Source organism: Otolemur garnettii, unplaced genomic scaffold (genome assembly GCF_000181295.1).
Source record: "Otolemur garnettii isolate 467f Iridium unplaced genomic scaffold, OtoGar3 scaffold00042, whole genome shotgun sequence".
Taxonomy (NCBI): Eukaryota; Metazoa; Chordata; class Mammalia; order Primates; family Galagidae; genus Otolemur; species Otolemur garnettii.
The window spans coordinates 2,844,330-2,859,247 of record NW_003852437.1 but is presented as its reverse complement, the minus strand read 5'-3'; the positions used below and the strand labels follow the sequence as shown (position 1 = coordinate 2,859,247).

Below are 14,918 nucleotides of genomic sequence, written 5' to 3'. Positions count from 1 at the left end.
TATTAATAAATAGAATAAAGCAGTATATAAAAATTATATGCAGGATGATTTCATTTTTAAAGGAAAATATGTATATCTTATATATTGTTAGATAGTTGTTAGAGAGGTTAGTTTTTGACAATATAGTTTTTAAAGTGAGTTGGGTAGTTTTTTCTTGTTTATCTGATTTGTATTTTACAGTTTTCTTTTAAAATAATGATCACTTAATAAAAACTCAAAATTATACCACATGTTAATATTCCAAAAGTTGTTACTATTATAAATATAAAGGGTTTTCTTTAAGTATGAATTATACATAAATATTCTTATGCTTTTATGATATTTGATAATAATATTTATATTTGTTTTTTAATATCTTGCATTAGTAAGTAGGAATTAATGCCCCAAATTTGCATATAGAGTCATCTCCTTAACGTCATTTCAGTCTTTAGAAGTTCAACGTGTGGAAGCTGTCTGGCCACAGGTATGACTGTATTGAAAATTGTATTTAACATAACTCTGATGATAAGATAATTAAATTTATGTCATGCAACTAATTCAATATTTTATGTCAGAGATCTTAATTAAAATTAACCTTCTAATCTCTCTCTCTAGTTTCTACTCTCTTAGTGGTAATGTACAACCTGGTTCTGTTGAACAAAGGAAGGGAAAATTCCCCATCTGGCCAGAGTGGAGTGAAAGTGATATAAACGCAGAAAAGTGGGATGCAGGCAAAGGCGGAAAAGAAAAGGACAAAACGGGAAAAAGCCCCACATTTGTAAGGAGACTTAACACAATTCATTTCATTTTGCTTTTTAATTTTATAGTGGAAATGAAGTGTGCTCATTCTTCTCCACAACCTTTATTCCAAAGGGAAATTTCGTCTTTTGTCGACTTGCCCTCTCTGCCAGCCTATGCCTTATCTTTCAAAGCCTTAGTCCTAAGTTTTGGTGAATCACATTTGGGTAAATAGAAGGAAAGAGATAAGACCAAAGAGTTACAGTGAAACAAAAGGGAAATTAAGAGATAGAACAGGTTAGCCAACGAATTATGGACAAAGTTGGGAAGCAGGCGTTTAGAAGGTGGTTTAGAGAATGAGGGTCCAAGTCAGCCTTGTGAGCTATTACTTGGAGGTTCTAGGGAGTGGGATTTTTAAAAGAAATGTCACTATGGTATAAGACCTGGATTTTTCTTAATATCCCCTCAAGCTATGTGGATAAAGATCCGAGTTGTTCTTTGTTTACTTTCTCACCTATAAACATGATAGGTCCCCAAGATTGGAGCTATGTGGAGTGCCTACATTTTCCAGTTATTTTAGGTTCTTTGGCCTATATAGAATATTTTAGCTTGGCTGGGCACAGAGACTCATGCCTATAATCCTAGCACTTTTGGGGGCTGAGAAGGATCACTTGAGGCCAGGAGTTGAAAATCAGCCTGAGCAACACAGTGAGAGTCCTGTCTCTCCACAAAACTTAAAAATTAGCTAGATGTGGCATTGAGTACCAGTAGTCCCAGCTAGTTGAGAAGCTGAGGAAACTGATGATCTCTTAAGCCCAGGAATTTAAGGTTGCAGTGACCTATAATTACACTTCTGCACTCCGCCCGGAGCAACAGGACCAGATCCTGTCCCTTACTTCCCCCTAAAAGTGTTTATTTCTAAAGATGTCTTTTTGAGCCTACGGGTCTGGGTAACATTTACAATGTGACTTATTTATTTGGTATAGTAATTCATTTAAAATATTTATAGAACACTATAATTTTTGGAACACAAAATCGCCAAGAGGGCTAGATTGAACCCTGGTGTCTCTATTTGCATAAAGTATTCTGAAATGGTAAACACTAGCATTTATATTCTCTTCACAAAATTTAGTTCACAAAGCGCATGTTTCATATCAGTGATTTATTCACAAAAGATATTCAATGGAAGGCTAATTGCTGACTCTGTTAGCACTTGAACAATTTCCAAATTAGCAAGTGTGAGGGAACACAGTCTTTGTGCCATATCTAGAGTGATCATGAAACTTTTAGGGGCAAAAGACTTTTGACCCAGAGGGTTCAAATGAAAATGGTCATGGTCTATGAATTTTTAGCAGCAATTCAGACTTACAGGGACTCTGTGTGTGTGTGTGTGTGTGTGTGTAGCTCTCAGAGATTGTGCAAGTCCTCAGTTGAGCAGTGATGTTCTAGAGAAGACGGAGAGATGAGTCACTCCAATGTATGGAGAAATGACAGGGAGGGGACAGTATAAATTGCTTGACAGTTTTGAAATAGAACATAAAATAACTCTCTAGGGAGCTTGGAGTGGAAGCATGTTTTAGTCAGGTGACTGAAAAATTCTTACAGATCTCTGGAAGGCTGGGTATCAAATTCTGGAGTTGATCAGTGTTATTAAAGTGGGGGCATGTGTGTTGGAAGAACATGTATTGGCAGAAAACCAGAGAGGCTGGTGCAGTAGTGAGTGTGTTGGTTACCTGATGTCTATTTTATTTGGGGGCAGCAAATAGGAATCAGGCTGGCTGAGCATCAGACCCCAATGTAATACTGTGGGCCTTGGATCAGGGAACTGTGTAAAACTGCATGGTTAGGAAGACACTAGGCTGACTCTTGATGTGAACAGGAGCCATCCAATGGAGTGTGGCACTTGACAGCCTTAATCTACATCTCATGCTGCCACTGTCACTTTCAGAGGTAGGGAGCACTAGCTCAAACTACAGGGCAAAGTGGTAAAATCAGGGATGGAACCTTATTTCCCACCCGGGTTCTGTCCCACAAGCACAGGATTCTTGGTTCACAAAACAACAACAGCCTCTCCACAGGAGTGAGGGTTAGGTAGACAATGTCCAAGCTTTGCGATTGCATCTCCACGGTTGGCTGACACTGTCACTCTTAGTTCTGATTTGCAACATTCATTTTTCTCACCGAGATTATTGCCTTAAGTATAGCAGTTGTCCTTGGAATAAATGGTAAAGGAAATACAGAAACCCTGTGTGTCATTTCATACATCTCTCTGCATGTACAACACCTATAATTATCCCAAAAGAATAAATTAGTTTTACAAATGAACAAATAAAAAGTCCATCAGGTCAAAGACCACAGGTTTTTTTTTTTTTTTTTTTTTTTTTACGTACAATCCTGTTTTTGATTCTAATAGTTGAACATTAAATAAATATTTCTCCATTCAGTTAAAAACTCTTCTCTACTTAAAAAAAGGTTTTTCTCAAAGAAAAACATGGCCATATCTGGCCTATCCAAAACAGATTTCCTACCGTATCTAATTCATATCCAAAGCTTGTTTGGGTTACTTCCTCTACAATTAAAACACTACTCAGCATTTCACATTCTGCTGATTGTATACGGTATTGTTAAATTCAGTATTCTCCAAATATTCCATGAATTGGCTTTGAGAGCAAGCACATAAATTGCTTTATAACTGTGTACTGATTGATCAAAGGTATGCACTTACTTGTTTTTATTGAGTTGTGTTCTTTTTAATAAAGACATATGCAGAAAAAGCTTAATTTATTTTTATATAGCATTGTTTTGAAGACCCTGAAGGAAAGATTGAGTTACCACCATCACTGAAAATTTATTCCTGGAAACGTCCACAGGATTTTTTAATTAGTCGGGTAAGAAATGTTTTTACTATTACGCAAAATACTTATTAATTATGGGAATGTAATCCCATAGTGATAAGAATGTGAATTTTGAAATGATTTAGAGTAACTACTTCTTATAGTAATTAACAAAAAAAAGTAATAGCTTTTGGCTTTTAAACCAGAAATAAATGTTGATCAGTATTGTTAAATAGTTCTTGTACTAGATTCCAAGAAATTATATTGAACTTTTGTTTAGCACAGCAGTTCTCAACCTGTGGGTTGTGACCCCCTGCATATCAGATATTTACATTACGATTCATAACAGTAGCAAAATTACGGTTATGTAGTAGCACCGAAAATAATTTTATGGTTGTCACCACAGCGTGAGGAACTGTATTAAAGGGTCATGGTATTAGGAAGGTTGAGAACTACTGGTTTAGAGGCTTGAGTTTTCTTCTTCTTCCCAAAACGTCAGATTGTAGCCTAAAATGTTGTGTGGAGTTATTCCTTGATTTCTGGCTGACACGCTTTCTCCTTTCTGCTTCTTGGCACCAATTACATGGCATGGATGTCTGTATTCTGTAGTGTTTCTTAGCATAGCTTTTCCAGTTCAAGAAGTTTCAGCTATGTCTAGTACAGCAATTCCTGAAGCATTTTCCAGAGGTCACCTTCATATCTGGACCACTAGGCCCAGCTACTTGAAGCATATTGAGTGAGGCATCTCTCAAGAAACCTTAATTTTAAATAGCACTTGTATAGATTAAAACTTTAGGCACACTGGTCTATAGCTTCTTAACAGTTGTGTTAGTTTGAGCATATTTGGTTTTTCCAAGGGCTTAATTATCAATAATGCCTTTTTCCTTTGAATATCCTATAACTTTCACTGAATGCACAGGAAAGCAGTAGGCTACGTTATTTAGAGCTAGGCCAGCGGTTGTAATGGGGTGGATTCTTCTGTATATTTGTGAAATCTATTAAAACTGTCTCTTCATAAAGAGACAGATTATTTGAGTTTATTCCCAAAAGTGTTAGCCTTCATCAGTGCTGCGAATGCAAGAACACATAACAGATCCGCCTTAATTTCTAAGGACTATAACTAGTTGAGAAAATCAGATAAAGCTAAATCCAAAAAGATGTACTAAAATAAGAAATGATAATAGGGTACATCTTTGACCACCAGAGTACTTTTTGAATGCCTACTTATAAGACATTTTAAACAAAATAAATAAAATACACCTGCATCATGCTTTTAAAGTACTTCTAGTGTTAGATAACATTAACATGAAGAAGATAAACTCTGTGCTGTTACTAGAATGTACTTATATCCATGTGTTATTAACAACATTCAGTCTCTGCTGGATGTAAGCACATGGTTTACATTTCGTGCAAATAAAACATATAGATTTCATAAAGTGGGAGTGTTGTATATTTGGATAAGTAGAACCATATATTTTTCTTTTGAGCATAACTTAGTTCTGAGAGATAAATTTGAACCAAAACTAAATTCATTCATCATTGTTGACATCACTTTCACCTACACGTATCGTAATTCTGCCATCCATTTCGTGTTGCTACTCTCCCTTGGCATTGAGTCCTTCTCTTTATCCACCACACGGAAATATGGGCTGAACCAACCAGAACTGGAATCTGGCTAAGTAGAAAAATCCTAGAATAGTGTTTTTCAAGCTTTAATGTCTAGGTCCACAGTGATAACTACTTTTGACATTGAGACTCTTTAAATATGGACCCTCACAAACGACCTATCTACATGAGATTCACTCAGTTCTATTATACCACATGGCAATAGAATTAGAACTATTCTATCTAGACCTGACCCACTAAACCACCTTCATGAATCAATAATCACAATGCACAACTTAAGAACATAGTCAACCTAGAATATACCCTAGAACTCTCGAAGCAAAAGATGTTATCAAAGGACATGATTTGAGTCAGAGAAAAGCTAAGTTGTCACACACTTTAACAAAGACATCAGGATGAACACGGACCCTTTCCACCAAGGGGGTTAATAAATTCCGATCCCGGAGTAACTGATTAGATCTATTTATTTATGAGAACTAGGTAGTGGCCTAGACCCTTCAGTGTTGTTTATACTGAACTGATATATCTGCAGATTTATCCAGCCCCAGGTACAGGAGTTGGGAATAGAGATGCTAAAATGCCATTGTAGAGACCTCTGCTTCACTATTTATTATCTTTTACAAACTCAGTTCCTAGTTTTCATCTTTTAGAAAATAAAGTAAAATTGCTCAAACTTTAGGTATCTAACATTTATTAATCTATAATCAATTTTGTTGCCCACTGGCACGTACTAAAATGAATGGACATATTAGCAATGCTCCGTCCGTCAGTCAAACCAGAATAAACTATGTTTATAAGTTAAAATCGGCTCAGTTAATTCAAGTCTTTTAGGTAGTTTTAGGTCAAAATACTAGCACTGATGGGTTAGTACTTGATGGTATTACCTTTCATAAAAGTCTAATTTCCTAATTAAAACCATTTTCATGTTAATTTGATGCATTAAAATATGCACTTAACATGAATTATAGCTCATTTTTAATATGTTATGTTGTATTTCCCTATTACTTTTATTTTATTATTTATTTATTGGTACTTGATTTAGATGTGTATGAATTAATGACCACTAAATTAATTTGAAAATGTAATGAGATTTAAAGTTGGTCAAGATTTTTAAAAGCTGTCACAACTCGTGTTTTTTTTACCCAAGATGAAGATATTTTCCCAGGTTTAACATAAATTTAAATTTTAAATTGCTTTCTAAGGTCTCCATTTGTGTGTGTATATGCATGCTAAGCTTATCTGCATATATATAATGCATGCTGTAATATTTGTGTAGGAAAATGTTATGTTTTTAATGGCATTACATTAAATTAATGTCACCTACAGCTCTAAGAATTATCTTAGGAAATAATGTATTTGATTTTTATTTACTCTAATTCTCTTGGATGTGAGAAATGAAATCAGATTTGGCTTATTTCCAGCACAGAAAAACTATTCTATTAAGCTCCATTTCCTTGATTTCTCTTGTGGAGTAATATCTGTCTATATACTTTTTTGTATTTCAGACTCCTGTAGTTGTGAAAAATGAAATTTCATTTGATTTATTTTCAACAAATGGACACTTACTCTGCAGCGAGGTATGTGGGGAAGCATGAACTGAAGTCTCACCAACTTAAGTTTCAGACCCTCTTAGACAATTCCCAGATAGTGGGTCTCAGTTCTCTCTTTCTCAACCTTCAAGTTTTGGTATAAGTAAATATTTTTTTCCCAAGTTTTTGAGGTAGAGTTGACAATTAAAAATTGCATATATTTAACGTATACAACTTGTTAATTCCAAATACATAGCCATATTGCTCATTTGAAATACGTATTGCAATTCAGCTGTACCCCACCATTCCCCACCACCCTCTTCCCCACTGCCCACCTCCTACCTCCCATCTCCCCACATGCACCTGCACCTCCCTGCTTTGGGTTTTATCCATCACAAACAGACCTATTCTACTCTCCTAAGTTAGTTAAGTTAGTTTTCGATTATTTTCTCCTGAGACTCAGGCAGAGAAGAAGGGCGTAATCATTATTAATTCCAATACTTTGTCATTCTTATCTTTCATGGATTGACCAATATTAAAATCAAAATTCTATTTCTTCAGCGAAGTTGTACTGATCAGTGGAAAATGTTCTCTGAATATTTCAGTCCAAGGTAGACCTATTATATGAATCCTAAACTTACATAGCTTTTTGGCTTTTCATTTTCCAAGTCAAAAAAGTATATAAAATCTGCTACAGGGAAATCTTGAATGTATGGGAGGATATCTGCTCTACAAAGTTCTTATGACCTAATCAAACTTTACGAATTTCTTAGATAACGCCAATTAAGAAAAACATAAATCTTATGAGGTCAGTCCTGAGTATTTAACAAACTGGGACGTTAAACGTGAGATGAATAATTCATAAAATCTGATACTACAGAGGCACTAATGGCCTTCCTGTACACCGACTGTGACCCAGAGATTTCTCACACATTCTTCCTATGCTTCGCAGAAATGCTGGAAAGTAGATACTATTATCTGCATATTGCAGATGAGAAACTGCAACATAGGCTGAAGTGACTTGCCCAACAGCAGACGTCTGGGAAGGGTCTGAAGGAGAATTCAAATCCCGGTTGGTCACTGTTTCTGCTGTGAAGCCTCCCTTCCCACGGTGCTTGTTAGCTGTTAAGAACACAGCAAGTCAGAGTTTTACTTAGAGCATGGAGGCACCTATGCAGATCAGCACATAAAATACAGGATTCAGAGGATATGTATTTATGTATCTGTACAATTTTAATTCTTTCTTATTGCCTTCCTTCTCTAATTGGTCCATTTGCATAAAAGAAATAATTTCCTTCTTAAACTCAACATTTATGGAATGTCCTCTCACAAGCTCTCTCTCTCTCTCATTCTCTCTCTCTCAGCACCCTCCCCCCTCCCTGATATCAGGTTAATATCAAATGGAGTTCAATGCCAAATCTCTGACAGTTTACTCTGGAAAACAGCTTTCTTATCTATGAGTGTTTAATAATACATAGTAGAAATTTTGGTTTGTATTATGAGTATTTTTGTAGGTCAGAAATCAAAATGTGAACTACATTGTGTGCAAAATTTAATCTTGCTACTGGAAGTAGATCTTTATTGCATTTCTCCCTAAACTACAGTACATACAATTGTGAAAACAGCCAATTAACAGTAATGACTTTTGTGTCTAGCTGATGAGATGGATTATCAGTGAAATCTACGCAGTGTGGAAGATATTCAATGGAGGGATTCTGAGCAATTATTTTAAAGGGACTTCAGGGGAACCTCCTCTTCTCCCCTGGAAGCCCTGGGAACACATATACTCTCTCTGCAAGGCTGTGAAGGGCCATATGCCTCTGTTCAATAGCTATGGAAAGTATGTTGTAAAACTTTATTGGATGGTAAGTTCAAGTTCATTTTCATAAAAATTCATGTGTCTCTTATACTGCAATGTATTTGTAGCTGGGCTAGTATAAGAAAATGTGGTGTATCCAGGATATTAATTGTGTAGCTGCTGGGGAAACTGTCCTGTATGAGTAATTTCTGAGTACTGAGAAATACAATTGGTCTTTGGTGCTGTCTGGATCACTGAGGCATCACGGATCTGTCACCTGCTGGTCCTGCTCCTGCCTGTGCACTGTCGGGCTGAGACTGGCTGGGCAGGCAGGGGTGAGCACAAGGAGCTTCCCTCTGTGACAGCAGGAGGCACCACTAGTGCGTCCTCTAATCCTCTCCCAGGCGTTGCTATAGCTGAGGGGCTGAGCCCATAGATCTGTGTCCTAAACTTGAGATCTGTTTTCCTGCCATAAACCTTACTCTGAGGCAGAGAGATTTTACCTCTGCCTAAAAGGGAGGCAAATGGGATAGTAGGAAATGCAAATAGAGTATCCAACCTCCCTTTTAAATCCAGTTAAAGTAGACTGACACCAAATTTAACATTCCTAGACGCTGCCAGACACTTTTGGCTTTTACTGGTCACCAGGAAAGAATGTTCTTTCTGAACATCTGAAGAAATCGGAAGAGTCTAAAAAGTTAAAAATTCCATTACCTATTTCTAAGAACATGGCTTTTTCCTTAATGGGCTTGAACCATTCATCTTAGGAATTGACCTTGACACCTTGTTAGGAGAGAAAACAACTTTCTAATTGCTTTTATCGTATTTATTTACCGACTAGGAGTCCTATTTGGCAGGTTTGATTTTAGGGTTTTAAATGTATTCTGATGAGTAAGCGGGAGGGTGTGGCATGAAGAATGTAGAAAACCCAGTGGATGGCATTGGGGTGTCATAGAAAGAAGAAGGTGAGCACAGCCAGAGTGGGGAGATCAGATGCCTGGGTTCTTGCCTAACCTTGATGTGGGCGTGGGGGGTGTCAAAACTATTAAATATTTCAAATCATTGAACCACCCTGTTAGATTTTTTTCTCACTCTCTGCTCCACCACCCTGCTTCCTGACATCCCTCCTTCTTTACAAATCTATTTCTGGATAGGGCTAAACAATTATTAACATGAGGTTCTGTTTTGCAAAGAAAATGTGATTTTATTTATCCTTAACTCTACTGATTCCCTACAAATCCAAACCCTCTTGATTCAGATTTTTTTCAATGCATTTAGATCACTTTGGGAATCTTAGTCCAATCCAATCATTATCTCTTTAGATAATTTAGCCCTTGGGAAAAAATGTGGTCAGAGACTGGACCTCAGTCCTGTGGCTCCCTCTGGTCCCCCATTGGTCTTGTCTGAGAAATGATTTGTGAGGATGTTGTTCAGCAAATGAACACTCAGATACAACTGGTCCCGTGAGCGCTCAGATACAACTGGTCCCGTGAGCGCTCAGATACAACTGGTCCCGTGAGCACTCAGACACAACTGGTCCTGTAGGAATTATTATGGTACTGGTGGCACTGGTGGCACTGGTGAACATGAGGCCACCTGGTTGGTACAAATCATTTCCTCTGGGCTAGGGGCAGAAATTTCTATCTCTTTGTGCCTCATTCCCAGCCGGGAGGGCTGAGTCATCTCTTGTGTGCATATCATCAGTAGTTCTTGAGAATAAATTTGTTTGGACATGATAAACTCTATTGTTACTTTTTTTTTTCTTTTCTTGTCCCTTTCCAAAACACACAATTTAAGTTTTGATTTTTTTTAATCTTCCAGGTTTAGTTCAGTATTTGTACATTTTTCTCCTTTGCTTTTCCTGCAAACACTTGGGAAACATGTTCATAAAAGTATGCTTTGGTACCTTTGACCGCTTGATTTAAGTACAGGGCACTGCAGATTCAACTTACACCTGGCGTTTATTTTCCTTTCCCTTTCAGGTCTTGTACACCTTGAGTTTCCACCTCACTGTTCTTTGATTTCTTTCTTTCTTTCTGTCTTTTTTTTTTTTTTTTTTTTGAGACAGAGTCTCTCTATGTTGTCCTTGGTAGAATGCTGTTGCGTCACAGCTCACAGCAATCTCAAACTTTTGGGCTTAATTGATTCTCTTGCCTCAGCCTCCCAAGTAGCTGGGACTACAGGCACCTGCCACAACGCCTGGCTATCTTCTTCGATTTCTTGATGCTTTCTTACCTTTTCATTATTGGAGATTGATTTTCCTTCTCTGCCTTATTGCAAATATTCTTCTCTGCCTCTTCTCTTGCCCCTGGAAACATTTGCCTTTATCACCTTCTGGAGACAAAGCAAGCTCTCAGCCTTCCTGTGTGATGTTTAAAATTCCTATGTTCACATCAGCTCATCATTTCTCCCATAGAAGCATTCTCATTACTTCCAGTTTGCATACCAAATCAATTGCATCAAGGTTCTTGACAACAGCCAGATAAAAGTTTATCTAGTAGCCTCGAGAGCAAAGCTGTGAAGCAGAGCAGTGCTTTTCTTTCTCTTACCTGGAAGGGATGATGCTGGCAGATGCGTCCAGTGTCAGCCTTCCCGTGACTCCCTGCACTTCAGCCACTGCTCTCACTCTAAATACAGACTCTGTTGGCAGCCTTGCTGAGAGTGTCATTTGTCTCTGATAAACAGAAAAAACACACATATTAAAACCAATATTTTTTTCCAGTTGCCATCAATGCTTTCATTTCTGATTGACCCTTATACTTTTAAGTACAATATTATTGTAGCTTCTAAGGTTGGTTTTTTTTTTTTTTTTAAACTGTGGGGTTCAGAAGTCTCCCTGCATCAACATCAACACCACCCATGATACTTACACTCCTGCTCCCTATGCCCCACCCTAGACCTCTTGAGCCAGACTTTCTGAGGGTAGAGCCTAGAATCCCTCATTTGAAGTAAACTCTGTCTCACCCAGTGATATTTTTGTTCATTAAATTCCAGGGACAATGTTTACAAGACACAAACTATTACAAATTATTTTTCTATCATTCAGTTGCTTTCTTTCTAAATGGACATGCATTATTTTCACTTTGTGACTGTTAATATTACGCATGCTTCTAGTAAATTCAAACACTATTAGAATAGTCAAGGTAAAAAATGAAATTTTTCTATAATTCTTCCCTACTTTGTAAAGGATTCATGTATATGGTCCGAAACTTTCTTCTGTTATTAAATTTGCCATATGTAATTTATAACAATCAGGGCCATATAATATTTATTGCTTTGTAAAGTATTCTTTTCCCTGACCATAGGCATCTATGCTAATATGCATTGATCTTTGTACTCCATTGTATGGAGGTAAAAAAATGCATGTATATTATCCCAATTTTATGTTGATAGACATTTAGGTTATGATGTGTGTTTTACCAAAACAAATGATGCTGAAAAATAACATCTTTGTGAATACATATTTTTGCCCATTTATATGCACTTTTTATATGCATTTTTATAGGATTTCTACATATGCCAAAGTACATGCAAATTCGTAACTTCCATAAGTATATTCAAGTTATTCTTTATTTTTTTGTGTGTATATACCAGTTACACTTGATATATTTGGATTTAAGTATATAATTATTATTTAAGTATATAATCTGTTATTAAGTCTATCATATTTTTTGTTAGTTTTCTTTATCTCTTTTCCTGTACTGATTGATTGAACATTGATTACTGAACATTCTTTAGGATTCCAGTTTGATTTATCTGCCTTCTGAGTATATCTTTCTGTTTTTTTTTTCTAGTGGTTGCTCTATTAATTAAAATATACATGCATAACTTATCATGGCCCACCCCATCAGCATTTTATCACTTAAATTAGAATATACTTTCCCACCATTTTGGCTCCTTTACGCTTTTCCATTTCTGATATAGTTTTCTTTTTTTTTTTTTATACTGATATAGTTTTCTTAAGTGTTTCTTTTATTTATATTGAGAACCTTATCATAAATTTTGCTTTTACATTCAAATGCAATTTTAAAAGCTCAAGAGAATAGTCTATCATTTAGTCATATGTTTACTTATTTTTGTTTTTCAAATTTTTAGTCATTTTTTAATTGACACACCGTGATTTTTCTTTCCTTTCTTTCTTCTGATGTTGCAAGTTTCTTGTCATTCTCAGTTTGTCGTTTTGAAAAATTTCTTTTCACCGTTCTTTTTGAGTATTTTCTGAAATCTCTGTTGACTTATTGCTCATTTGTTGATCTTTTATAATTGTGACTTAAGGATCTTAATTAGAAAACAACATTTTATTATTCTTTCAGAATTCTCATGGGAGGAAGAGGGTATAGTATATCTAGCCATTTAGTTATCTGGATCTTGAAAATATTAAACTTTGAACATGAGTATATTCTAAAGCAGCAGTTCTCAACTGCTGGGTTGTGACCCCTTTGTAACAATGAAAACACATCCTGCATATCATATATTTACATTACGATTCATAACAGTAGCAAAATTACAGTTATGAAGTAGCAACGAAAATAATTTTATGGTTGGGGGTCACCACCACGTGAGGAACTGTATTAAAGGGTCACAGCATTAGGACATATTAGGAAGGTTGAGAATCACCGTTCTAAAGTATTTTATTAGTTAATATTAACAAAGGAGACATCCTTCTTCATAGACATGCTACATAATTAAACAATTTGATGGTCTCTTAAATGATGTAGTGCTAACACAGGAAACAATTTGAAAAAACAATACATCATTTGCATGCGCTAATAAAAATACCAAATACAAAATAATTCAGTCTTCTATCATGATGTCTTAAATAAACTGCATCTTTCTTGTTTCTGTCTACCTGGGGAAAATACGCTGTTTCGTAAATCTCCAATTCAAATATTACTTTCTCATGAAGACTTCCTCAGCAAAATTAATCACACTTTGCTTCATGGTCCCAGAGCACTTTGTCCACATTGTATTTTATGTCATTTGCCTATGTCCCTTTTCCTACTAGACTGTAAGTCATTCAGTGGTAGAGGCCATTGTTATACAGATGTTTGGATTCTCAATGCCTGACACCATCACTGATAATATTTGGGGGCAAAGGAACAATTTAGCATATAAGAACAAAGTAAAAGAAAAGTCTTTATTTGAGTTCACAATCATTAATGTTAACTTTTGTTTCATGCTTTTAATTATAAAGTCATATGCGTATAGGTAAATACATAATGATTTCATTAAATAAGATGTTAATTCTCTTCATGTAAAAAATTAAATCTTTAATTAAGTGTGGAAGTAATATGGGAATTAGAAGTGTATATCAGTGAGCACATATCAGGATCAGCAATAATTATTAAAGTTATATTTGGAGAATTTGTATTATGATTATATAAAGTTATTTAAGTATGCTCAGGCTTATCTAGGGTTGCCTTATGTCTTGATTCTTCTATTTGAAGCACTTTAATTTACTGCACTAAGCAGGATAAGACACGCAATTGTTTCTTCACAAGACCTCGTAAATAAGGAAAGTATCGATATAGATATGGATATACTGTAATTATAGCAAATAAAATGATAAGCTGACATGCTCAACCACAGTAGTCTTGGAAACTATCTCAGACTTTAAATATTGAGATGCTAAAATAAAGTTATGAAACAGTAAATAGTAATGTCAGCAGAATACAATAACGTATGAGAGAAAATATTATAAATTATAGGCAGTATTATATTTCTTCTTAATTCTAGGGTTGCTGGAGAAAGATAACTATTGATGATTTTCTGCCTTTTGATGAAGATAATAATCTATTGCTTCCAGCTACAACCTGTGACTTTGAACTCTGGCCAATGCTTTTGTCTAAAGCTATCATTAAACTGGCAAATATTGAGTAAGTAGCGAGAAATTATCACTCACTTGTATAAAAAAAGGCAAACAAAAACAACAGCAGATACATACGTATTCCATAGTTTTCTTTTTAAAAAATAAATTAAAAGAGAACTTTCTTTGCAAGTAATGTGAACTTTCTAGAATCAAAACAAATGTGCCAAAGTCACTGATTTGACACTGATTTGGGTTAGCCAAAAATAAGACAAAATTTTCCCAAGAAAGAAAACACAAAATTATTCTGTATTAATTTTATTCTTATTATGAATAAAAAGTCAGTCATGAAAAGTCATGTTTTTATCTTTTCCTTTTTTTTTTTTTTTTTTTTTTGAGACAAAGGTTTCACTCTGTTGACCTAGAGTTGAGTACTGTGGTATCATCAAAGGTCACAGCAATCTCAAACTCTTGGACTCAAGCGATCCCAATGCCTCAGCCTACCCAGTAGCTGGAACTCCAGGTGTCCACCATGACACCCAGCTAATTTTTCTATTTTTATGAGAGATGGGATCTTGCTCTTGCCCAGGCTAGCCTTGAACTCTTGA

The 14,918-nt window shown here is 35.7% G+C and overlaps 1 protein-coding gene across 1 annotated transcript in view; it reads left to right on the top strand.

Moving 5' to 3' along the window:
- The window catches only part of ADGB (androglobin), a 174,552-nt gene that overhangs the window by 22,275 nt on the left and 137,359 nt on the right, over positions 1–14,918 (top strand). The window contains exons 2-6 of the mRNA XM_003790264.2: positions 595–757; positions 3,513–3,605; positions 6,683–6,754; positions 8,362–8,571; positions 14,241–14,380. Coding sequence (XP_003790312.1) covers positions 595–757; positions 3,513–3,605; positions 6,683–6,754; positions 8,362–8,571; positions 14,241–14,380 — 678 coding nt within the window. The remainder of the gene's footprint in view (positions 1–594; positions 758–3,512; positions 3,606–6,682; positions 6,755–8,361; positions 8,572–14,240; positions 14,381–14,918) is intronic.